Here is a 27,642-nt window from a genome sequence, read left to right as displayed (position 1 = left end):
CACATGTCATTGAAAGCTAACATGCAGGTGCAGGAGAGATTGAGGAAACTGGGCCTATATTTTCTACAGCAGGGTTGCCCAACGTACCAGGATCCAACAAACGGATGTATTTCAGAGATAAGAAATTTGCCATTTGCTTCTTCTTTCAGACCGTATTAAAAAAAAATCACGCTGTTTCGCAGCTGTGAAACAGACAGCATGATTTTTTTTTAAATGACCAACCACAAAGCAGCTGTGCTGAGCTCTCCCGCTCACTGCAACTATCGGGCGGGGGGAGAGAGGCAGGGGGAAGGGGGGCGGAGCAAGCGAGACAGAGTGGGGGGCCGGGAAAGAGAGGGATCAAGATCACTCCTGACAGATAGAGTTCTATCTGGAATACTCCACAATGCTACAAGTGTTCGGGCAAACATTTCAGTTATGAAGACAGACTGGATAGGTCGGGGTTGTTTTCCTTGGAGTGGAAAAGGCTGAGGGGGGACCTGATTGAGGTATACAAGATTATGAGGGGCATTAATAGGATAGATAGGAAGAAACCTTTTCCCTTAGCGGAGAAGTCAAAAACTAGGGGGCATAGATTTAAGGTAAGGAGCAGAAGGCTTAGAGGGGAGTTGAGGAGAAATTTATTCATCCAGAGGGTGGTTGGAATCTGGAACACACTACCTGAAGACGTGGTGGAGGCAGGAACACTCACAACATTCAAGAAGTATTTAGATGAGCACTTGAAACCCCATAACATACAAGGATATGGGCCAAGTGCGTGGAAATGGGATTAGTTAGGACGGGTGCATGATGTGCGGCGCAGGCGCGTTGGGCTGAAGGGCCTGTTTCTGTGCTGTAAAACACTCTACGACTCTATAACTACTTGCGAGAGCAAAAAAAAAAATGCCAGGTAAATCATTAAATCAGTATCCACCAGTGATGAGAAAGTAAGTCAAATTAATCTTCTCATTTAAAAGCTTCTTCACAAAAATGAACATTTGTTGTTGTTTTGATTAATAAGATAACTTTTTGATGCCTTTAATCTTTCTGAAATTGGCTCACCAGTCCCCTATGTAAGACAAAAATTGTAATGTGGCCACCCCCAATCGAAAAGGTTGAACAACCCTGCTCTTGAGTTTAGAAGAATGAGAGGTGATCTCACTGAAACATAGAAAATTCTTACAGGGCTCGATAGGGTGGCTGAAGGAAGGATGTTTTCCCCTGGCGGGGTGGTGCGGTCAAGAACCACGGGACGCAGTCTCAGAATAAGAGGTAGGACCTTTAGGACTGAGGTGAGGAGAACTTTCTTCACTCAAAGGGCAGTGAATCTTTGGAATTCTCTACCCCAGAGAGCTGTGGACTCTCAGTCATTGAGTATATTCAAGACAGAGATCGATAGTTTTCTAGATATTAAAGATATCAAGGGATATGTGAATAGTTCAGGAAAATGGCATTGAGATAGAAGACCAGCCATTATCTAGTTGAATGGCGGAGCAGGCTCAAGGGGCTAAATGGCCTTCCTGCTCCTATTTCCTATGTTCCTGACTTAGAGTCATAGAAAGATACAGCACTGAAAAAGGCCCTTCGGCCCAATGAGACTGTACCAACCAACAACCACCCATTTATACAAATCCTACGTTAATCCCATATAGTCCCCACCACATCCCCACCATTCTCCTACCACCTACCTACACTAGGGGCAATTTACAATGGCCAATTTACCTATCAACCTGCAAGTCTTTGGGCGTGGGAGGAAACCAGAGCACCGGGCGGAAACCCACACGGTCACAGGGGGAACTTGCAAACTCCACAGGTAGTACCCAGAACTGACCCCGGGTCGCTGGAGCTGTGAGGCTGCGGTGCTAACCACTGTGCCACTGTGTCTATCGCATGCAAAATCCTGCCGCACTCAGGGAGCAGAGAGATTTTCTAACAGTCTGGCCAACATTAATTCACTCAACCTCCGCCACCAATACAGGTAATCTAGTCATTTATCTCATATGCTGTTTGGGGGTCCTTATTGTGCACAAATTGGCTAGATATTTGTCTGTAAAATAACAATGACTATACCAAAAGTAACCTATTGATTGTGAAACATTTTGACATGTCCCATGTCATGAAAGACTCTACATAAATAGAAGTTCTATCCTACATTTGTTACTATGTATTCAAACAAAATGATTTAAAAGGAATTTACCCCCATTCCACCACATGAGATTCGTAATCCCAGTATTCCCTTGGTTTGTGTGTGTTCACATCAGTGTAAACTCTGGCCTTGCTTGGCACAGGTCCTGCCATGTCTAATCGGAGGAAGTCTGAGGCGAGTTCAGAAGCAGATGTTAAGTGGTACAGCAGCTGGGGGCAGGTAATTATCTTCAATTCTGACAATCAGCGGAGTGGGAAGGGTGTCTCTTAGACCGCTCCTTTTCACTGTTAAGAAAAGCACAAAAGTGATTTTACCATTTTGACAAAAAATACCCCAAAAAACATTAGCTCACTGATGCATATTATATCTATTCCTAAAGACTCAAATACCTAAAACTACCCCAATAGCTACAGAAAACAAAACAAGCTGCAACATTCAATGTACTCAGTGAAATAAAGGAAACAGGTACTAATATCAATTAACAGGATTTTGGATACAATGCAACCTATTACAGTCACTCACAGGACAGAATTAACTTGCCACAGTACACTTGCACTTTACGCAGTTGCCTGTTCAGTACTGCTTTGAAAAAGTTCCAATTCTCCGAACTTTGAGAATGATGTAAACTTTCAATGCCGCTGGAAGTATTACAAATACTTTGACTATTAAGACCATTTGATATGTTCAAAACTATATCAACTTAGTGTTTGGTGGCATGAGTTTGAATCCCAAAATGGCGACATCACTCAGCCACCAGAGTTCCAACTGAAATATAGTGGAAAACAATACAAAGCAGCTTTAAGGCAGAGTACGTAGGTGACTCGTTTATGAAGGAAATCTCACACTACATTAGGCTAACTTAGGCCAATGCAAAATAACAGGAGACCAGTTGGACTGTGCAAAGCTAACCATTTTCTATCTAATAAATTGAAAATACTAACGACTGGATGATTTTATCTAAACTGCTTTAAAATATATCCTAATGCAAGTTTCAGAATATGAATGTCATGATGATCTGAGAATTGGAACTCAGTCCCATCTGAAATAGCAACAAAAGTTATTCTTAAAAATGTAATAGTGCCAACTTTGTTTTAAGCCACTGTTTCATTGAGGCGTCACACCATATTCAAGTATGGAAAAAGAATTTTGGTTTCCATAGCTCTACAATCAGAACTATTTAAGTTTCTAAAATAATGTTTTGCAAAGATCAACAAATATATATTTTAAAAAAACAAGACCAGGCAGGATAAGAGTCAAAGGAATGAAATAGTGGAAGAGTTTAGAATAACTGGTGGATAGATGGGAAATTCCATCTTTGAAATTCCAACAGATCAGTGCGCAATTAAGAATGTAAAAACAAAATTCAGATATTTAGTACCGTACAGCCTTCCCTCAATATGCAGAAAGCATGGGGAAAGGGATAAGAGAGACAGACAAACAGTAAGGAAAGGAATCAAATTCACACTGCACAGAAGGAGGTCTTTCAGCCCATCGTGTCTCTGTTGGCACTTTGAAAGTGCTATCCAATTAGTCCCACTCACCTGTTCTTTCCCCGTAATCCTGCAGATCTTTCCTTTTCGAGTATACGTCCAATTCCTTTTTGAATGTTGCTACTGAATCTGCATTTCAGATCACAACAACTTGCTGCATTGAAAAAAATTGCCATCACCCATTTCTTTTGTTAATTATATTAAATCTGTGCCTTCTGGTTACCAACTCACCCACCAGTGGAAACAGTTTCTCCTTATTCTCGAAACCCCTCAATTTTGAAAACTGACTAAATTTCTTAACCTTCTCTCCTCTAAGAACAATCCCAATTTCTGTAGCCTCTCCACATAACTAAAGTTCTTCACCCCTGGCATAATTCTGGTAAATCTCCTCTGCACCCTCTCCAAGGCCTTAACACCATTCCTAAAGTGAGGACAATACTCTAGGTGAAGGCCAACCGGCGATTTATAAAGTAATAAAAACAAGAAATGCTGGAACCACTCAGCAGGTCTGGCAGCATCTGTGGAAAGAGAAGCAGAGGTAACGTTTCGGGTCAGTGACCCTTCTTCAGAACTAGCAAATATTAGAAATGTCACAGGTTATAAGCAAGTGAGGTGGGGGTGGGGCAAGAGATAACAAAGGAGGTGTAGATTGGACAAGGCCACATAGCTGACCAAGAGGTCATGGAGCAAAGACAAAGGTGATTTCTCAAGGTCTGGCTATTATGCTCTACGCTGCCATAAAGCCAAGGATCCTATATGCATTTTTTTTTAAAAAGCCTTATCAACTTGTTGTGCCCCCTTCAAAGATTTGCGCACTTGAACCCCAGGTTTCTCTGTTCCTAGTAACAGGAGTAAACTATTTAGTCCCTCAAGCCTTTCCACCATTCAATGAGATGATGGTTGATCTGCAACCTAACTCCAGAAAGCCACCTTTGCCCAATAGCTCTTAATACCTTTGGTGAAAAAAAAATCTATTAAGCCCAGATTTAAAATTTACAACTAATTAAGCTTTAATTACATTTGCAGAAGAGTTTCAAACTTCTACTACCCTTTGTGTGTGGTAGTGTTTCCTAATTTCACTCCTGAAAGGTCTGGCTCTAATTTTTACATATATGTTCTAGTCGTAGACTCACCAACCAGCAGAAATAGGGTAGAGAGAGAAACTATCTGCTCCCCTTAATAGCTTGAAAACTTTGATCACCCCATTACCTTCTAAATTCCAGAGAATACAACCCAAGTTTGTGCAATCCCTTTGTAATTTAACCCTTGGAGTCCAGGTACCGTTCTGGTATAGCTACGCTGCATTTTTCCACAGCCAATATGTCCTTCCCAAGGTATCAAGCTCAGAACCACCCTCAGTACTCCAGGGTTGGTCTAACGAGGGTTTTGTATATCTGAAGTTCCTGCACACTCTGGCATCTCAAGTGTTAGTACGGAAATGCTGGAATACATTGGAAAGGTGCCTTCTGCAAATTAACCTTTTGAATACTGGAAGATCTTTGCAACATTTAAAATGTTCACACTCTTTGTCTTCTCTCGCATGTTCTGAAATAGGGAAATATTTCCACCTTTCCAGTTAATGTAGCACCTAATTGAGGAAAATGGGTTTCTCTTATTTCAGCTTTTAGAAATAGTACCCAAAAATTCCACTGCGCAGAAAATAGCCAATGTCAGACAATAAAATACAAGTTGAGAATTGCTGAAAATAGAGACATGTTGTTGAAGCTTTTCGTCTTGCACTCATCAGGACGATACCCAAGAATAACCAATGTAAGAGAAAACATTAACTTACACTGCACGAGAAGAGAGTGCTGATTGGTTGGCAAGTGAACCTACCTTCACTGGTCAATATACGCGTTGGGATTCTTACAGTTCCATGCGCTATAAGATTGGCCTTATCGGCAACCTCGCAACAGACCCCCGAGCCATCTGCTAACCATGCAAGCTTGAGGTTAAAATAGGGTGAATAAAAGACATCCTGTGTGACAATGGCTACCCTGATCACATCATTTCTCGCTGTATATCGCTCAAACTTATGAACGGGCCTAAGACCATCATTTTCGGCCCTGAAAAGTGCCCAGTCTAAAGGGTAATGTATCCCAAGAATTTGCACAACAGGTAAAGCTAGCTGTTTCACGCTGCTACTATGCAGTAGCAACGTGTGGTGTTCGCCACTAATAGGATGCTGCCGTCAAGCCAAAAAGACGTCCTGCCTATCACACAAGTGAGTAATGTGATATATGAATTTCAATGCCAGTGTGATGCTAGGTATGTAGGCCATATGTCACAAAGACTGGCGGATCGTATCAAACAAAATGTCCCTTCCACTGTTCGCAACAGGCAAGGTACAGGCTGTACCCAACCAGCCCGTGCTTGCAAAACTCAAAACAGTGTCCAACATTCGACGTGATTCTGCGATTGGACAACATTTGCTAAATAATCCACAGTGTGCTAAGAATTACGCTGACAACCAATTTAAGACTGTCAGTAGGGCTCGCAGTGTGGTGCATTTGCGCATACTGGAAGCTACATATATTAATACACAGGGCCGTGTTCTTTGCAGACATAAAGAGCATGTACACACATTGCATCTGTTTCAGCTGAACAAAATAAGTGACAGCCATTCGCTGGTTCATTCCTCAGGGCAATGCCTTGACCAGAGTCAAGCTGCCTGGTTTAAATTACAAACAAAGCTTGGCAGTTAACTGTCAGTCACCATAAACTGGTGTATTCTCCATGGCAACGCCCCTACCAGAGTTCACTTGCCAACCAATCAGCACTCCCTTCTGATGCAATACAAGTTGTTTTCCCTTACATTGGTTATTCTTGCGTATTGTCCTGATGAGTGCAAGACGAAAAGCTTCGACAACATGTCTCTATTTTCAGCAATTCTCAAGTTCTGTACTACCAAATGACTATTTAAAATACAAGTTGTTCTAATTTGAAGCTAACTGTAGTGGAGCCTAAAGAATATTCTTCGTGGCTCAGAGATGCAGTGCCAAGATGCCAGTCACTGAGATATCTAAAACTGATAAAGGAAATATCAAGATTAAAGAAATACTTCAGAATAAAGCCGTGCAAATGGGCTTACCCTCAAGAATGTGTCCAAAAAGAAAGCACGCTTGTGAGTCACTTAAAATAAAAAGTACTATTTTGTGGCTGGACTTTCAAATCAGAGTTGCCACCTTCGCTCCATTTCCAAAACCAATGAAAAATATTCTCATCAAGCCCCAAAGCCTGGTCACTGCTGGCTGTGATGTTGGGAGCCGAAACTGGATGACGAGTCACATTTCAATGCCTAACCTGAAACATGACAAAAACAACACTCACCAATGCCAGCCAACTTGTGATAAATTTAAATTGGTTTTAAACTTCTGAATCTTGGTTTTGTTCAGAAAAATTACTCACATGGATATATTTTTCAAACTAATACTCAGAAACAAGGTCGTCTGTAGAATCGTACCCTAGAGTATCCTTTTATGGCTGCAAAGCTGACAGAGGCCACTAGTCTGAAAGCAAAATAGAAACAAAGCATCTACTAGCTGTAACTTTTACGCACACACACACTTTTTTGGTGAAGGCAGGTTATGCTGACATTTGTCACAGAGCAGTTACCATTTTAATGGTATGGTACCAACTTGAGCCTAGTGGGCCAAGTTCAAAAGTTTCAACATTTAATTCTATTGGTTGCTTCAGCATCCAGTTTCTACTAGATAATTCTAAATCAAAATGAAAGTAGAACAAAGACTGGATGAGGAAAAGTGACTGTATGTGCTTCAACTTGACTAATACAGTTGATTTTTGATCAACAGGTCTCAGTGTCAAATGTGAATTTGTTGACTTCCAACACTGGTGACTCTTCTGTGGACATTTCAATCTGCTTACCAGTACTAGAATCTCTCTGTCAACCTGCTAAACAAGCTGAGCCAGGCCAGCACACTCAGAACATGACCAGGGCTACCATTTGCTGTTTTCATGCAAAAAGAGATGCAAATACAGAATTATAATCCCCAAAACAGTAAAGTTCCTGAAATCCCACAGGATGACAATAAAATTTGAATAATTCAGTGGACATAAACTAGTAGGCCTAGTTACAAATAGTAGGAATTAGAGAAATACAACACACAACATTGGCAAAAATCCTGGAATGCCAATTAAAATAGAATTTGACTTCTTCAGTGGCCGTTAAACAACAGCCCTAATCATGGTGTATAATTGCAATGTGACCCAAAGTTGAACCATGATCCCAAAGTACATATCAGCCAGCCAACATCTGCGACTCTGAACTTTTATTTTCATTGAACAGTCTATATCTGTTGCCTCGATTCTCCTATTGCCACTTGGGAGGCCAATTCAGTAAATGGAGAGCTAGTCTTCAAGCCATGCAAAAACTATTTTGCATGTGACTGAAACAGACTTGGAAAACTGAAGCTAGGACTAATTTGGCAATTAACATTAATTTGGGGCTTGACAAAAACCTCTACCAATCTTCAACACTGTAGAACAATCAAGGAAATGATACACTACGACCATCCATGAACTGAACAAGCTCGCCTGCGTTTTAATATCATAGGCCTTACCAACACACTATATTCATCCATTCTTAAATTGTAGTCATGAAGAGTTTAAGCTGTTAAACTATCTTCTTAAAATACTACAGGGCACAACACACCTCTAGACAATTCAGAAAACGGGGCCAAGTGCAAGGATGCTGCAACTTTTAAATAAAAAGATATATTGTGTACAGAAAGTGGCCTACATTACAACTCACTTCTATCTTTCCCCACATAGGGATAGAACCAGAACTGTCTTTATATAGAACCGCCCATGTGAAAATATTAGAGATTTTGGGGGAGGGGGTGGTGCACAAGGAAGATGAGAATAGTAGGTAAATCCAATGCAGGAAGGGGGTGAATCCACAGTACAGTTGGAGAGATAAGTTTTAAAGGATGTTTGAAGGCAAATAGAAGTGATTCAGCAGAATTCGAGAGCTCAACATAGTAATGGTGGATGGACTGACCCTAATGGTGGGGCAGAGTAGGTAGGGAACTAGCACCAATCCAGCGTCAAAGGATCATAGGGTTCAGCCGAAACCATAAGGACTGCAGATTTCTTTATGCAACAAGTGGTTAGCATTTGGGATGCACTGGCCTGATAGTGGATACAGATTCAATAGTAACCTTTAAAGGGGAATTGGATAAATACTTGAAGGAGAAAAAAATTGTAAGGATACAGGGAAGAGTTGGGGGCGAGGACTAACTGGATTGCACTAGAAGAGGTTCGCCTAGATACTAAATATTCGGTTATGCAACTGAGGGAGGGGATTCCAAGGCCTATATGCAAGCAGCTCATGACCACCTTCTCAAGGGCAATTAGAGAAGGGTAATAAATGCTGGTGTTGCCAGCAACACCCACAGCCCATGAAAACTAATTTTTAAAAAAACTTTTCAGCAGAGACCAAGGGATAGGGATCCGCAGGCAGCACCCGAGATCACTTTTTCCCCCGCTCCCTAGCCCAAGAATTTCAGAGCAACCAGAAATTTCCTCCCAGTGAAGATCAGCACAGAACTGTCTTAACCAGAAACTCCCTCTGGCTCTGTATCACTCAGTACTGCACCATAGTGCATTGATCAACTGAACTATCCAGAAAGTCCAATAGTGGTGTTCTTGTTAAGATGTATAGGATTGACTCAACAATATGCAGTATTTTCACACTATATTTGGCAGAGATATAGTGCGAAAATACGCATGTGAAATATCAGTGAATACTATTAAGACAGTGCATCCATACAAAGGTATGAGGCTGGTAGGATAAATTCAGATATGTTGATGCCGTGCATACACTGGCATCAGACAATTATTCCAACATTTCTGGGGCTACATGAACAACATTCAAGAGCACATCTGATCCAAGAATACAATCTTTCTGCAGCCCAATGTTTATTGAGAGAGATAAAGTGAACAAAAAGCTGGTAGTGATGGTGTTGTAAATATATATGCTATTGCCAGCAAATGGCAAACATCCATACTGCACCAACTGTTATTTATTGTATTAGCAGAAGTGCCCAATTGAAATCATTTCTAAAGCTCCAATATAGCAGTTTTATATTGACAGTGTGTGACTGGCAGGCACACAGAACTCCAGCAGCCAATGGCACATTATATCATAATGTGCCAAACTCTGCACCTTCAAGAGACCAGGCCCCAGCGTTTTGTTAACGCCCAGAATGGGCACAAAGGGGCAGAAAAGATGAAAACCTCTAATAACAGGCAGCACACAAGTATAGAAGTCACAGGTTACCATTTAAACACCATTCTCCCTGACAGAGTCCCAGTTATATAAAAATGCCCTGAGGTTTCAAATTGAAACATCAACAGTGCACTGACGTCTTGAATGGAGGCTCTGACCCAACATTAGCAACAGCTTAAATCTATACTGTATGTGCCAAGAAAATCATGTTCATGGGACAAGGTTTTGCATCACCGCCCCGATCACACAAAATAACACCCCAGTGGAAGTGGTTAGCAAATTCTGCTTGGGTCTATAGTGACAATCTGTCCCTCAATGAAGAGCTTGATAGAAGCATAGGGAAAGCAGCTACCACCTTTAGCCGACTCGCAAAACACACGCTGACCTTTAGGACCAAGATGATGGTTTATAAGGCCTGTGTTCTCAGCACCTTGCTCTATGGCTGTGAAACATGAGCAACTTGCAGCTACCAGGAAAAGAAGCTCAAAACTTCCATCTTCGTTGTCTGCAGCACATTATGGGTATATACAGGCAGGACAAAATCACAAATGCAGCAGTCCTCTTAAAGACAGAGCTCTCAAGTGTGTTGGCACTGATCAAACAGAGGTGGCTTTGGTGGATCAGACACGTCCGCAGACCCAAGGACCAGCTGTATGGTGAGGTAGCCGGGGCCAGACGACCAGTGGGGCGCCCAAAACTCCGCTTCAAAGATGCTTGCACGTGTAACATAAAGGCCCTAAACATCACATCTGGGAGTCACTAGCTGGCGAAAGAGGGAAATAGCGATGCAAGCACTAGTACAATGACCAGTGACTACAGTAGCTTGGCAACAGGCACCAATGCTGACAACAACTCAATGTCACTCGGCTGCTTTACGTGCAGTACATGTGGCAGAACCTGTCTCTCAAGGATTGGCCTTCACAGCCATCAGCAAAGGTGCACCAGAACACCACCTAAATGAGGGCAATACTGTTGATGTGGTGTACCTTTTCTTTCCTTTTGGGCCTCCTTATCTCGAGAGACAATGGATACGCGCCTGGAGGTGGTCAGTGGTTTGTGAAGCAGCGCCTGGAGTGGCTATAAAGGCCAATTCTGGAGTGACAGGCTCTTCCACAGGTGCGGCAGAGAAATTTGTTTGTCGGGGCTGTTGCACAGTTGGCTCTCCCCTTTCGCCTGTCTTTTTTCCTGCCAACTACTAAGTCTCTTCGACTCGCCACAATTTAGCCCTGTCTTTATGGCTGCCCGCCAGCTCTGGCGAATGCTGCCAACTGACTCCCACGACTTGTGATCAATGTCACACGATTTCATGTCGCGTTTGCAGACGTCTTTATAGCGGAGACATGGACGGCCGATGGGTCTGATACCAGTGGCGAGCTCGCTGAACAATGTGTCTTTGGGGATCCTGCCATCTTCCATGCGGCTCACATGGCCAAGCCATCTCAAGCGCCGCTGACTCAGTAGTGTGTATAAGCTGGGGGTGTTGGCCGCTTCAAGGACTTCTGTGTTGGAGATATAGTCCTGCCACCTGATGCCAAATATTCTCCGGAGGCAGCGAAGATGGAATGAATTGTGGTGTACAGGAACCTTCAAAAGGCATTTGATACAGTGCCAAACTACAGACTTGTGAGCGAACTTGTAACTCATGGAATAAAAGGGACGGTAGCAACATGGATATGAAATTGGCTGAGTGACAGAAAACAAAGAGTAGTGGTTAATGGATGTTTTTCGGGCTGGAAAAAGGATTGTAGTGGAGCTCCCCAGGGATCAGTGTTGGGACCCTTGCTTTTCCTGATATATATTAATGACCTAGACCTTGGTGTACAGGGCACAATTTCAAAGTTTGCAGATGATACGAAACTTGGAAGTATTGTGAACTGTGAGGAGGATAGTGTAGAACTTCAAAAGGACATAGACAAGTTGGTAGAATGGGCAGATGAAGTTCAATGCAGAGAAATGAGGTGATTCATTTTGGTAGGAAGAACATGGAGAGACAATATAGAATAAGGAGTTCTATTCTAAAGGGGGTGCAGAAGCAAAGGGACCTAGGTGTATATGTGCATAAGTCATTGAAGGTGGCAGGACAGGTTGAGAGAGTAGTTAATAAAGCATACTGTATCCTGGGCTTTATTAATAAGGGCACAGAGTATAACAGCAAGGAAGTTACGTTGGACTTGTACAAGACACAAGTTCGGCCTCAGCTGGAGTATTGCGTCTAGTTCGGGACGCCACATTTTAGGAAAGACATGAGGGCATTGGAGACAGCACAGAAAGGAATCATGAGAATAGTTCCAGGGATGAGGAATTTCAGTTATGAAGATAGACTGGAGAAGTTAGGACTGTTTTCCTTGGAGAAAAGAAGGCTGAGAGGTGATTTGATAGAGGTATTCAAAATCATGAGGGGTCTGGCCAGAGCAGATAGAGACAAACTGTTCACACTCGTGAAAGGATCGACAACAAGAGGGCACCAATTTAAAGTATTTGGTAAGAGAAGCAAAAGTGACATGAGGAAAAACTTTTTCATGCAGCGAGTGGTTAAGGTCTGGAATGCGCAGTCTGAGAACGTGGTGGGTGCAGGTTCAATTGAAGCCTTCAAAAGGGAATCAGACAGTTATATGAAAAGGAAGAATGTGCAGGGTTATGGGGAGAAGGCAAGGGAACAGAATTAAGGAAATTGCTCTTTTGGAGAGGCGGTGCGGACACAATGGGTCGAATGGCCTCCTTCTGTACGTGTCCATCATCTTTCGTAGGTGGAAGGATGCCAACACATACTCCATGCCGATACATGACTATTTTGTAAATTGGGGCAAGTGCTTAAATACAAGTTATGCCCAACTCAAAGCTGTTCAGTCTCAATTTTTATTTCCAAACAACTCCATAAAAATAACAAATGACAAAAACAAAAAAAAAAATGTGCTTGGCAGAAAAGAAAAATTGCCAAATGCAAAATAACTGAATGGTACATTAGCTGTAACAAGAACAAAGTACTTCAGTCCAGAAGCAACTCCATATTAAAAGGAGAACCTGTACCAAAGGGGTGCCCAAACTATGGCCCACAGAGCACACACAGCCTCCAATTCATGCACCCTAAAGACCAGGCAGTTCAGCTCCATTTTGCGTCTGTACCTCTCATTTGCTGGTTTGTCAGGTTTCAGTTTTGTTGTTCAATTCTGTTGCCTCTGATAGATAAATCCTGAAGTTTCAGCAACTTCTTATAATTGCAAATTAATGGAACATGAATTTAAACTTTTTGTGGCTTCAGGTCACCATGGTATACGCCAATGCAGGCCACAAAGACAAAAAGCTTTTAAAATAACCCTGCTGCACTACATTACTAAGATAAAGCTGTATTCATTCTATTTGCATAGATTCTGTATTCACCCAGTGGTGTAAACCCTGAACCTAAACTAGCACTTTCAATACATTTGATTGGAACAACTGGCCAATGTCAAATCGGTACATTACACTATTAAAGTTGTGCGAATAGGAATTTTAAAAAAGGGCTGATACCATAGTCCTAGCGGAGTCTAGGTAAAGGAACTGATACTGTGGATGGAAGCTTAAATTAGAAGATTCTCAGGGGTTGGAACCAAATGCAGGTCCAGTCCCTGATAATGTCAGAGTACCGCCCACCAGCGAGATCCTCCCGAAGGCCACCTCCGGGAGCCCATCCAATTAGAGACAGTAGGCAGGCTAATCAGAGTACTCGAGGCTGTGAGCGTTCGGCAGCCCCGAGAGGGGTGGGTGCTGCCGATGTAGGTGGGAGACCAAAATAGCGCTCCAAGATGGAGGCGCCCTCCGCAGACTTCAAAAATTGGTTAAAATAAGTGTGGCTACAGCTGCCATTCCATCACGGCATGGTGGCGGTGGGGGGGAAGGGGGGGGGGGGGGAAGGAGGGAGGAAGGGTGGGGTGAAGTAAAAGGAGGCCTCGCTGCCTCCCACCCCGGAGGCCGCCTCCAGGCACCTGCCTAGCTTCAGTGTCAGCAGGGGTCCCTGTCCATCCAGAAGATCCTAGCAGCATCACCAATTTGCCCCCAAGTGGTCACTTGCCACTAATAGGCTACCCATCGCTTCCAATAAGACCCCACCGCCAGCAAGATCACTCAGAGGCGACAGCGAATCAGGTAGACAACCAGACACAACTTTCAATAATTATCCATCCTCACACCTCCAAGTGGCTAATAAGATTCCACCCTGCACGTGCTACTAGTGAATTGAGCTAACCTTGCACTTTAATGTAAAGTCATCTCACTTAAGTGTTAGAGCACCACATAGCACGTGAAACCCTGGCAATGTAGAACGGGCAGGGGTAAGATTTCAGAAGCATTAAGTGTTAAACAGCTGCTGTTCTCTCAAAAGCTGCTCTGCAAATGAAGAGTGGGAAGAAAAGGAGGAAGAATCCACAATACAATAATTTGGCAAATAGAACAAATCAGAGAACACCACTCTGAACAAATCTACACCATATAACAGAAAAGTTGGACCACGAATACTATTGTGTGCTTGTGGTTCATTTGTTTATAAGGCAGATTAAGATGGGAAATGCATTTACATTTAGAGGTCTTGATAAAAAGGTTAATAAATGCATTGCAGATGATGCTTTATTTGGTCAGAATGAAGGGAAATGACTTGTGTTTTGATTGCGTCATGGCTTCGAGATGTCCATCCTACCATATATCTGCATCGTCACTAAGTCCGCCCATTTCCACCCCCATAACATCACACGACTCGATCCTTGCCTCACCTTTTCTGACACTCTTCTAGACTTGACTATTGAAATGTACTCCTGGCCAGCTTCCCTAGTTCTACGCTCCACAAACTTGAGGCCATTCAAAACTCTGTTGCCTGTATCCTAATTCGCAGCAAGTCCCGCTTACCTGTACTGACACCCAGTTAAGCAACACCTCGTTTTTAAAATATTCATCCTCGTTTTCAAATCCCTCCATGGTCTCGTCCCTCTCCATCTCTAATCCCCTCCAGCCCTACAACTACTACACCACCATCATGCTGAGATCATTGTGTTCTGCCAATTCTGGCCTCTTGAGCATTCCCAATTTGAATCGCCTTTAGCCATCAAGGCCCTGAGCTTTGCAATTTCCTCCTTAAATCTATCTCTACCTCCCTTTCCTCCTTTAAGACACACCTTAGAACCTACCTCTCTGACAAAGTTTTTGGTCATCTGGCCGAATATCTCCTTACGTGGCTCAGTGTTAAATTTTGTTTGCTAATGCTCCTGTAAAATGCTTTGAGACATTTTATTACGTTAAAGGTGCTATATAAATGCAAGTAGTTTTTGTAGTTAAAGTGTCTTCCATTAGAGAGGGTCATCACTATGGCTAACTAGCCAGCTGTTCGTGTAGATATGCATTCCAGCTTTGGTCACAGTAATCTCATGCAACTGGTTGGTGCCATTTTGTCTTCTGCAGCCTGCTCCATGCTAAGACCCCTTTTTAAGGCTGAAGCTATGTCAAACATAACAGGCTACAATTATTTTGGACAAGTGAACTGTATTGCAGCATTCCAGGTATCTAAACCTTTGCTTGGTGGTCTACCTTATACTCTCTCTCTCCACCTATTGATCATGGGTTTCTCAATGGACTAAGCAGCCACAGCTGCATTGTATGGCCCTGCTCTCGATAGTCATCCATCTAGTTTTTCCTCAGCCATTTAAAGAACTGAAACCATTTATTTCTGTCAAATGAAGGAATCATAGCAACTGTCTGGGGAGGGTGGGCAATAACGTGCATCGTTCAATGCTAATGGTCATAGACCAGCTGCACAGTAATGGAGTGGAACAACTTCCTGTTCGTGAAAGGGGCAAGACTGGAGGTAATAAACTATATGTCCACATGCACGATCCAACTAAATAAGAAAAGCACTGGCTTCTCCTCTGTTGCTGTCTTTTCCTTGGGGATTTTGATGATCTGGAAGGGGCACCTCCAAGACGCAACTATTTTGGACGGACATTTGGAGATTTCCTGCTGCTGCTTAGAACCCTATGACAGAAATATTCACAGTTGGGTCACCTTGACTGGGAGTGACAGAACTGTCCTTGTTGTTAGAAGTGGTTTGCAGGACTAGTTCAAAAGCTTGCAAAGTTCAGTGACAGCCTCCTTGAGAAATCACCTTTCTCACATCCAGACTTCATCTGACATGTTGAGGTATATACATATCTGTAAACATGGCTGGTAGCAGAAGCATGAGTTCTCACTGATGTTGTGAGATGCAAAAGCAAGAGTTAGGCATACCTCCTACAGAACCCATAAATAAAGAGGGGTGCCTATTGTTCCTCTCAAAGCAGCACACAAAGACCATCCTTGGGGAAGCAGTGGCAGATAACAGATGTAGTACAACTTTAAGCAGCTTAGTACAACTCCAATGCATTTGACTGACTTTCCTTTCAAGTATATGGGGCAGGTGCAGAGAATAACAAACAGCTATCCGCAAAACCATTTTACATCTCTGAGCATCTGGAACATTGGTCTAGAAATATACCTGCACTTTAGGAATTCACCCCATTTACAACTGCTTTTGTATACAAGAGATGACCACTGCAGGCACTTTCGAGACATAATATTTGTGCTATACATGTGGTCAGAGCCTCAATGAAGAGTAGGTGCCCACTGCACAGCAGCACTTTGGGTGCCAATGACTGCATTATCAGCCCCACTAGCACCTCAATCTCATTGGTATGAAAATTAACTCCAACCAAAGTACATTTGATTCCACAATTTGGAAGCAATGGCACATAAATCCACCTAAAATTCATGGCAGGTTTTGTGTCAGTCAACCAATCCTCTGAAGAGAATTGCATCACAAAGATGTCAATATACAGCACACCCTTTAATCATGCTTCCTGTCCAATTAGTGGGCATACTCTAGAGCTAATTCCCCCAATTATACACCAGTATACACTGTGAGAAGATTCAAGATCAGGTTGGCTTTAGTTGGGATGTAATCTCATAACCAGCACAGGTATAAATTGGGATTAAGCATATTGTATTTGCTCTGGCAATTTATGCCTCCAGTAATCTATTAGTATTAGCCAAAATATCACAAGACCAGTAATAAAAGCAATCACGTACAACATCAAATGTCAACGCATGTACATCTTCACACTGCAATGCCCAGACTACCAATTTGCCAAATATCCGAAATATACATCATCCAGCAAGCCACTGCTTCCATAAAGCTCACGTTTGTCTGAATTTTTCTAAGGTTTAAAATCTGTTACTTCCCCCACCCCTCAAGACACTAAATATGCAATCCAAACAGGATACAAGCTGAGAAACGGGTGCTGTCATTTGGTAGTTGTGTCACGCAATGCAACACAGGTTGAGTCACCAAGCAACTCTACTTCTTGTGAAGTCCTCTAGTTCTTCTATTCCATTCCTTTTCATGCACTTCTGCTCTCACCCCTCCCCACCCCACCAGAACCACAATAGGGTCCCTTTGTCCTCATCTTCCACCTAACCAACCTCCGTATTCAACAGATGCCCTCCGCCATTTCTGCCACCACTAAACACATCTTCCCCTCCCCTTTTAGCCTTCCAAAGGGACTGTTCCCTGATCCAATTTTCAATCACCCCAGCAGTCTTCTCACAGCCATGCAAGCACAGGAAATGCAACATCTGCCCTTTTACCTCCTCCCTTCTCACCGTCCAAGGCCTCAAAAACTCCTGCCAGGTGAAACAACAATTTATCTGTACTTTTTTTGAATTTAGTACACTGTATTCGCTGCACACCGGGGAGACCAAAGGCAGTGTGGGTGACCACTTTACAGAACACCTCCTTTCAGTACACAAGTGTGACCCCGAGCTTTCAGTTTCCTGTCATTTTAATTCTCCAACTTGCTCCCATTCTGACCTCTCTGTCCTAAGACTCCAGCAATGTTCCAATGAAGCTCAACAGAAGCTCGAAGAACAGCACCTCAACTATCGACTGGGCACTTTACAGAGTTAGATATAGCTCTTGGATCTAAAGGGATCAAAGGGTATGGGGCGAAAGCCAGAACAGGTTACTGAGTTGGAATATCAGCCATGATCATAATGAATGGCGGAGAAGGCTTGAAGGGCCGAATGGCCTACTGCTGCTCCTATTGTCTATGTTTCTATGTTTCTGGACTCACTGAGCTCAACTATTTCAGACCGCAACCCCACCCCCATTTTGTTTCCTTTTTCTTTTCCTGTTTTGTTTTTGCTTCTTTCCTGATAACAGCTGTTCATGATTCTGCCATTCACACCACCTCTAGACACATCTTTTGTTTCTTTACTTTTCCCATCACCATTCCCTTTTGCCTTGTATCATTAACCGTTTTGTCATTTAATCTCTTGTGCCTTTTACAAAGTCATAGATCTTAACTATTGTCCTTTCCCTGCATCTGTACTTGCTTAAAACCTATTACATCTCTAACTTTTCCTAGTTCTGGTGAAAGATAAGCAACCTGAAATATTAGCTGTTTCTCTCCCCGCAGATGCTGTCAGGCCTGCTGAGTATTTCCAGCATCTTCTGTTTTTATTCCAAATTTCCATCATTCGCAGTATTTTGCTCTTGTTCTACATCTTGTGATTTGCTTTTCATATAGTACTGTCCTGTGATATGGATTCTCCATATATCTGATGAATAGTCTAAGAACTTATACAATTCCATACCAGTTAAGATTTCAATTGTTTTATATGGCTGTGGAGCCTGAAGCATCTGCTTAAATGTCTCTACAATTCAGCCACATTATGCTACAACTAAACAGTTTCAATATAAAAATCACATCATTTATTTCCCAATCTGCTCTAGATTCACAAATCTCTGCATGCAAGCCAATCGCTTTTGATGCAAAATGGAAACAGAAATTGTGCATTACTGTTAAATACAAAACAAACCTATTTTACAAATGAAGTTTAGGACAGAGAGGCAATTTTCAGAAATGTTTGCTTTAGTAACACTGAAGAATATGTGAATAAAAATTATGGCAACGGCCCTTTAAATCACACGCCTTAAAACTGAAACCCAAGCTGATCAACTCCTAAATCACAGAACTCAAAACCTAGTCAGTCTCAAGTAATGCTGTTTGCCTTAACAGTACTGCAACATGGTACCGAAAATGGCCAGCAACTGTAAGTGTCAATTTGGCAGCTTTTTTCTTTAGGCAACAGTTTGACACTGGCCATTTCCACCTAATCTTGATTCCATCAAGCATCTTAAGTTAACACTGACTCTTTATCCATAAGGAGTCATCTTGAAAATGTGATTCTGCAATTCCAAGATGTCTGCATCCAAAAAATGCAGCAAGTGCCAAAAATAAGCAGAAGCAAGAGGACACATTTAAAAAAAGGAAAATATTTCAAATGCTGAACATCTGAAATAAAAGCAGTAAATTATGGAAATGTATGTCTGTCAGCATTTGAAAAATATAAGTTTAACATTCCAGTTCTGACAAAGGGTCGCCACCCACCTGTCTCTTCCAGATGCTAAATCCTGCTGTATACGTACAGTATCTTCCTCTTTTTACTTAAAGGAACATGTTGCTAAAGAGAAACTTAAATATTACGTGGCATTAAAATGCAATTCATATATAATCAAAATTAGGGTTTGGTAAAGGATAGTGTCAGTAACAATAGGACAGTTATTAAAAACTAAAATGACTTACGGGTGTGGAGACAGAAATAGAAAAAACTTGATAACACTAGGTTTTGCACTATGCTAGTGTACATTCTACAGTCTTGCTTTTCCCACCACCAATTTTTCACTTATTAAAGCAAATGGGTGGAAAATTCTGCAAACAGACAAGTGAAGAGGGAAACCTTGACCTCCATCTTTAAGTGCAGAGGAAGTTGATCTAAAAACCCTAAATTCCAGTGAATTTTTAAAAATTCAAATCGTTATAAAACTATATTCAAACTCAAATGTCAACACATCAACTTATGCTAAGATGCTAGGTTGAGCCCGCAAATCCCCGAGACCAAGACCTTGGTATCCAGAGATCAAGTGGAAGTTGGCCATCAGCCAGTTCAAATCCACCATTGTAGACCTTGCCCACCTGCTCATTTGGGCTTTTGGGTAACAAATATCCTCGCTTTGAGGTTGGGAAGAAAGAGAAGGCAAAATCAGTCACCACTTGACACGAATCCATCTTCACTGAATGGCACAATAACATTTCTCTACCTCAAGGACTGATTATTCCCAAAGATTCCATCACCTTGACTAACAACCTCACAAAAAACTTTAAATCCTGAAAAAGTTAAATTGCAAAATAAACACACATCAGGTCAAAACTTCTGTATACTTCAACCAAAACATTTTTTTAAACTTGAGGGCAGTATGAATTTAAAGGAACACAGACCTGTTTTCCTTTTATACAAAAGTCAAACCAAATGTTGCTTTTCATAACAGACATCTCCCAATATTAACTAATGAAAACACAGTACGTAGACGCACTCTCATATTGTGGCTACTCTATTAGAAACTACAGCGACTGTGGAAGGTCAGCAGCACAGTGACTGTCGCAATTATTACAAAATCTTTTGACCTAAATTTAAAGGACTTAGGCTTGCCTTTCACAACTACAGAACATCCCAAAGTGTTTTACAGCCAATTAAGTATTTTCGAAATACATTTGCATTGTCGGGAAATGCAGCAACCAATATGCACACAGCAAGGCCCTACAAACAGCAATGGGATGCATAACCAATCATCTGTTTTTAAGTGATGTTGGGTGAGGAATAAATAAATAAATATCAGCCAGAACACTGGGAGATTTCTCTTGCTCTTCTTCCAGTAGTGCCAAAGGATCTTTTACACCATCTGAGGGGGTAGAAGGGGCTTTGGTTTAACGTCTTATCCTAATGACTGCATCACTGACACTGCAGTAAATACGCAGTACTGCACTGAATTGTCAGCCTGGATGAAGTGCTCAAGTCTCTGGTGTGGGACCCAGCATCATCTGACTCAGAGGCCAAGGCCAACACCATCACGTAATTTACATTCCATTCACAAAAGCCATCATCAGATTTTGGAAGCTGAAACAGCAGAGTTCATTCAGACTCACTTTTCCAAAATTTCAGGATACCCTATTGAATTTAAGGAATAGAAAAAAAGTTGTTCTTGTCCTGAGGTCCTAGATCGCTTTAATTTGCTTTGTAAATATCCAAATGTAGTAATTGTGCTACCAAGTGTCTCTCGCTTTTGAGCCAGAAGGCGCAAGACCTTCTCCAGAGCTCAAGCACATAACCTAGTAAAGCCAGTGTTACATTGTCAGAAGTGCTATTTTTTTTTTAAAAGGATGAGACATTGAACCGAAATGGGACAATTTGAAGAGCAGATAATTTCTCCCAGTGGATGTGGATGTCACTGGCAAGGCTGGTATTTATTGCCCATCCCTAACTGCCCTTTATAAGCCATTTCAGAGGGCAGTTGAGTCAACTACATTGTGTGGGTCTGGAGTCTCATACAAGCCAGACCAGGTGAGGATGGCAGATTTCCTTCCCTAAAAGAGATTAGTGAACCAGATGGAAGAGCAGGGGAGCTATCCCCAATGTCCTGGCCAATAATAATCCCTCAATCAACATCAGAAAAGCTGATTAGCTGGTCATTACCACAGTGCTGTTTATGGGAGCTTGGTGTGTGCAAACTGACTGCCACGCTATACTTCAAAAAGTACTGCATTCACTGTAGAATATGAGATGTCCATTAAAAGCTTTTATTTAAGTCTTTCTTTTTAATACTTGCTGCTTTTTATCCCTAAACCAATTTGATAAGCACATTGTCTCGCTAATTTCATCAGCATCAATTTTAAAAATGTTCCATGGTACTTGTTCAAATGCCTTTTGAAAGTCCACATACACATCAACTGCAGTACCCTGGTCAACCCTCTCCGTTACTTCAAGTGAACAATTTCTCCAAAACTTGGGGGTTAACTGCCAGCCCAGATTTCGGGTCAGGGAAGCAGAGTCCAACCTTCCAAACCCACGACCTCTTCCACCTAGAAGGACAAGGGCAGCAGATGCATGGGAACACCACCGCCTACAACTTATCTCCAAACCACACACCATCCTGACTTGGAACTATAATCGCCGTTCCTTCACTGTCGCTGGGTCAAAATCCTGGAACTCCCTTCCGAACAACACTGTGGGTGTAGCTACCCACACAGACTGCAGCAGTTCGAGAATACAACTCACCACCAGTTTCTCAAGGGCAATTAGGGAAAGGCAACAATTGCTGGCATAGCCAGCGACACCCACATCCCCCGAACTAATAAAAAAGTCCAAGCTTACTAGAGGATCAAACAGAAAATGCTGAAAAGTCTATCAGAATCAGAAATGCAGGTTCATGTTTCAGGATAGAGCTATTTGTATTTTCTTCTCTCAGATGCTGACGGGCCTGCTGTGTATTTTCAGCATTGTGGTTTTGTTTTAAATTTTCAGTATTTATTTTTATGTTTACTGATCAGTAGTTCACGTGTATGAAGATTAAAAGCTACCTTTTAAATTGAGAAATTAGTCTTTAGAGTTAATATAGTCAACAGAAACCATGTTACCAACATCTGAATTGTTGACTGCAGAGAGGCAAAATTAAATCAATCCTGTCTTGTATATTAAAAAAGTGAACAAACTGGCCCAGCTCCTCTATGTCAATCATTTTTCATCTGTTAGCTTTTTTTTAAAATTAGTTTCATGGGATGTGGGCATGCTGGCCAGGCCAGCATTTATTGCTGCAACATTCACACCAGAAGTCTAACTCCCCCTTTCTTACAAAGGATACAATCTGCTGTTGTTAATTTGAAGTCATAATTTTTGCAGTCACATAATTTAAATTACTTGATAATTCAAATTAAGAAACTTGGAATTCGTAGACACGACAAAAGAACAATCATCCTGATCACTGTGCTTGACCTGGATAGCCCAAGGCCAAAGGGCTGGCCAGGTGAGAGCTACACTGTTACATTATAAATAGATGCCTCTGGAGACAAAAACATTATAATTACTTTAAATAGAGCACCCTGAAACTCAAGGAAAGGAAAAATAAAAATACATAATACTCTGAATTTGCAACTTAATGTGTGCCACTCGTCTGCAAATCCACACAGAGGTCAACTTCTGAGTTATGGTTCCTGATATTGGGGTTCTCCCCAGACTCATTCAGTCCATCTTTAAAAATCCCTCTCCTACTTATTCAAAAAAAATTCCACTTCAAAATCGCTCAGGCCTCTAAAAGGTTAAAGATCATTCACTGCCAAGATTATAAACTTATAGTCCATATATCTAATTATAGATTATATTTTTTTAATGTACATCTTTGCCTCTCTATTGCATTCTGACTTTTACTTTTAAGAAAGCTACACCTGAGTGCAGTTTTTTCCCCCTTAAATCTCAACTTCAGATCACAAAATACAAATAACTCTCCTCTTGTTTTACCTCAACTCTATCAACATGAAGAGACCACGTCTGCTGACGAGGTCAAAGGCTTTGGTGAGATCAATGAAAGCAATGTAGAGGGGCATCTGTTGTTCACGGCATTTCTCCTGTATCTGACGAAGGGAGAACAGCATGTCAATGGTCGATCTCTGCACGAAAGCCACACTGTACCTCAGGGTAGACGCGCTCGGCCAGCTTCTGGAGCCTGTTCAGAGCGACTCAAGCAAAGACTTTACCCACTATGCTGAGCAGGGAGATTCCACGGTAGTTGTTGCAGTCACCGCGGTCACCTTTGTTTTTATAGAGGGTGATGATATTGGCATCGCGCATGTCCTGGGGTACTGCTCCCTTGTCCCAGCACAGGCATAGCAGTTCATGTAGTGCTGAGAGTATAGCAGGCTTGGCACTCTTGATTATTTCAGGGATAATGCTGTCCTTCCCAGGGGCTTTTCCGCTGGCTAGAGAATCAATGGCATCACTGAGTTCCGATTTGGTTGGCTGTATGTCCAGCTCATCCATGACTGGTAGAGGCTGGGCTGCACTGAAGGCAGTCTCAGTGACAGCATTCTCCCTGGAGTACAGTTCTAGGTAGTGCTCAACCCAGCGGTCCATTTGTTTGCGTTGGTCAGTGATTATGTCCCCCGATTTAGATTTGAGGGAGGCGATCTTCTTGATGGTTGGCCCAAGAGCTCTCTTCATGCCATCATACATTCCTCTGATGTTGCCGGTGTCTGAGGCCAGCTGAATATGACTGCATAGGTGTTGCCAGTAGTCGTTTGCGCAACGCCTAGCTGTTCTTTGTGCAGTACTTCTGGCTGCTTTAAGTGCTGCGGATGTTAAATCGCTGGGGGCTTTCTTGTAGTTCAACAGTGCAATACGCTTAGCGGCTATGACAGGTTCCAGCTCTTCATTATGAGATTGAAACCAGTCTGCATTTCTCTTCGCACTTTTTCCGTAGGTGGTCAAAGCTGACTTATAGATGGCGTCTCTGATGTGGGCCCACTTGGTCTCAGCATCCCCTGTGGGAGTGTTTTGAAGGGCTGTTACAAGTGAATTTAGAAATTTTTGTAACAGCTGTGGGTGAGAAATTCTGCTCGTGTTGATGCGCGGGTGGCCCTTCTGCTTGGAATGGTGCAACTTCTTTGGTCTGAGTCTAACCTTCCACCAAAGCTACTAAGTATCATCACCTCATTCCATGACAATATGAAAGGCACAATTCAACATGGTGGCTCCTCATCAGAGCCCTTTCCTATCCTGAGTGGTGTGAAACAGGGCTGTGTTCTCGCACCCACACTTTTTGGGATTTTCTTCTCCCTGCTGCTTTCACATGCGTTCAAATCCTCTGAAGAAGGAATTTTCCTCCACACAAGATCAGGGGGCAGGTTGTTCAACCTTGCCCGTCTAAGAGCGAAGTCCAAAGTACGGAAAGTCCTCATCAGAGAACTCCTCTTTGCTGACGATGCTGCTTTAACATCTCACACTGAAGAGTGCCTGCAGAGTCTCATCGACAGGTTTGCGGCTGCCTGCAATGAATTTGGCCGAACCATCAGCCTCAAAAAAACGAACATCATGGGGCAGAACGTCAGAAATGCTCCATCCATCAATATTGGCGACCACGCTCTGGAAGTGGTTCAAGAGTTCACCTACCTAGGCTCAACTATCACCAGTAACCTGTCTCTAGATGCAGAAATCAACAGGCGCATGGGTAAGGCTTCCACTGCTATGTCCAGACTGGCCAAGAGAGTGTGGGAAAATGGCGCACTGACACGGAACACAAAAGTCCGAGTGTATCAGGCCTGTGTCCTCAGTACCTTGCTCTATGGCAGCGAGGCCTGGACAACGTATGCCAGCCAAGAGTGACGTCTCAATTCATTCCATCTTTGCTGCCTCCGGAGAATACTTGGCATCAGGTGGCAGGACTATATCTCCAACACAGAAGTCCTTGAAGCGGCCAACACCCCCAGCTTATACACACTACTGAGTCAGCGGCGCTTGAGATGGCTTGGCCATGTGAGCCGCATGGAAGATGGCAGGATCCCCAAAGACACATTGTACAGCGAGCTCGCCACTGGTATCAGACCCACCGGCCGTCCATGTCTCCGCTATAAAGACGTCTGCAAACGCGACATGAAATCCTGTGACATTGATCACAAGTCGTGGGAGTCAGTTGCCAGCATTCGCCAGAGCTGGCGGGCAGCCATAAAGACAGGGCTAAATTGTGGCGAGTCGAAGAGACTTAGTAGTTGGCAGGAAAAAAGACAGAGGCGAAAGGGGAGAGCCAACTGTGCAACAGCCCCGACAAACAAATTTCTCTGCCGCACCTGTGGAAGAGCCTGTCACTCCAGAATTGGCCTTTATAGCCACTCCAGGCACTGCTTCACAAACCACTGACCACCTCCAGGCGCGTATCCATTGTCTCTCGAGATAAGGAGGCCCAAAAGGTAAAAAAAGGTATCAACATGAAAGGCCATGGCTTCCTTTTCCTATTCCACTTTTCCTTCTCAATGACAGCCTAAACCTGCAACCAGGCAAGAGCCCAAGCCACAGGTGAATCATGAGGCAGTGGCACCAGTGTCAGGCAGCTGAGGTTACCCTTGAAGGCTAACCACCCTAGCCTTCCCCACTCAGAACCACACGCCCAAGAGAAGTTTGAATTCTCCTAGAACGGGGGCGAAGTAGAAGGCTATTGCAAATGGGAAGTGTTTCCATGCCTCATCTCACCTCAAGGAAGTAGAAATACTATTGTGACATATTACTATAATCTGCTGACAATTACCTGCAGGAAGTAGGGCTACTATAATCACCCCTTCATAGAACATAGAACAGTACAGGCCCTTCGGCCCACGATGTTGTGCCGAACCTTTAACCTACTCTAAGATCAAACTAACTACCTACCCTTCATTCTGTCATCCATGTACCTATCCAAGAGTCGCTTAAATGCCCCTTCTTCCCTCCACCTAATCTTCAAAAGGGGCAGCTATTACAATTAATACACACCAGCATCTCACAGGACTGCTAGAATCACCACTCCGTCAACAGGCCAGGAGGGATATTGCAATCACCTCCCCCCCACGAACCTGGTACATCCTGAAAGATTATTACAAATATCCCCTCCTCCAGCACATCCTGAAAGGTTATTATAATTATCCCCTTTACATCCTGAGAGGTTATTGCAATTACCCTATTCCCCCCCCCCCCCAGTACATCCTGAGAGGTTATTGCAATTACCCTATCCCCCCAGTACATCCCGAGAGGTTATTACAATTACCCTATCTGCCCAGTATATCCCGAGAGGTTATTACAATTACCATATCCCCCCGGTACATCCCGAGAGGTTATTACAATTACCCTATCCGCCCAGTACATCCCGAGAGGTTATTGCAATTACCCTATCTTCCCCCCAATGTACATCCTGAGGGGTTATTACAATTATTCCCTCCCCTAGTACATCCTAAGGGGTTATTACAATTATCCCCTCCCCTAGTACATCCTGAGGGGTTATTACAATTATCCCCTCCCCTAGTACATCCTGAGGGGTTATTACAATTATCCCCTCCCCTAGTACATCCTGTGGAGTTATTACAACTACCCCCTCCCCCAGTACATGAAGGGTTATCACAACTACCCCCTCCCCCAGTACATGAGGACTTATTACAATTACCCCCTCCACCAATATGGGGGCAGTACTCACCCCCTGCCTCGCCAGCGGGTCATATAATCACCTCTCCTCCCACCCCCACCACCAGCAGCAGCTGAGAACCACAACCGCCTGTCTTACCTGGCCTGGTCCTGGGAGCGGGGGACTTGTGTTTTTTTTTTCCCCCTCTGGGAAGAATTGTCTGGTTTTCGAGTGTGTGGGCGAGTGTTTTTTTTTTAATTTTTTTTGTAAGTTTGGTTCCTTCTCTCTTTTAAAAAAAAAATATAGGTGTTAATCTTCTCTCTTCCCTTTAACTCCGAGCCGCCGCACACTCGGCGCTGGAAACACTCCGACTCCCAACAATATGGCGGCGCCGCGCTTCCCCCGCCAGGCCCGCGCCACAACGAGGCTGCGCCGGCCGGTGCCCCGCTTAAAATCGTCCGGGAGAAACACAAACACACAACCTGTGACCTGGGGGGAAATCTAAACATGTTGTACCGGCTGGCGAGGGCTGCAATAGGTTTCTTGCTGGCAATTGAACTTCACTTGCCTTTCAATATACATATATAAAAAAAATTAAAATGCACGCTCAAATTATTAAACCTCTTTTTATGCAATAAAAATGCACTCATTATTAAGTCTCTTTATGCAATAAAATGCACTCTCAAATTATTAAAACTCTTTATGCAATAAAATGTACTCTCAAATTATTAAACCTCTTTCTACAATAAAATGC

The 27,642-nt window shown here is 42.9% G+C and overlaps 1 protein-coding gene across 3 annotated transcripts in view; it reads right to left on the bottom strand.

Annotated features, from left to right (window-relative positions):
- The window catches only part of LOC137378351 (casein kinase II subunit alpha), a 99,890-nt gene extending 72,561 nt beyond the window's left edge, over positions 1-27,329 (bottom strand). For 2 of the 3 annotated variants that reach the window (XM_068048614.1, XM_068048616.1), the window contains exons 1-4: positions 27,048-27,329; positions 7,024-7,124; positions 6,707-6,918; positions 2,177-2,409 (exon numbers count right to left, since the gene is read on the bottom strand). In XM_068048614.1, coding sequence (XP_067904715.1) covers positions 2,177-2,277 — 101 coding nt within the window. In that variant the 5' untranslated portion in view covers positions 2,278-2,409; positions 6,707-6,918; positions 7,024-7,124; positions 27,048-27,329. The remainder of the gene's footprint in view (positions 1-2,176; positions 2,410-6,706; positions 6,919-7,023; positions 7,125-27,047) is intronic. The other variant, XM_068048615.1, reaches the window with a different exon arrangement.
- Between the last annotated feature and the right edge of the window lie 313 nt (positions 27,330-27,642).

The sequence above is a fragment of the Heterodontus francisci genome, chromosome 16 (genome assembly GCF_036365525.1).
Source record: "Heterodontus francisci isolate sHetFra1 chromosome 16, sHetFra1.hap1, whole genome shotgun sequence".
Lineage (NCBI taxonomy): Eukaryota > Metazoa > Chordata > Chondrichthyes > Heterodontiformes > Heterodontidae > Heterodontus > Heterodontus francisci.
The sequence above is the reverse complement of the archived record's forward strand: the minus strand, read 5'-3'. Positions and strand labels throughout refer to the sequence as shown.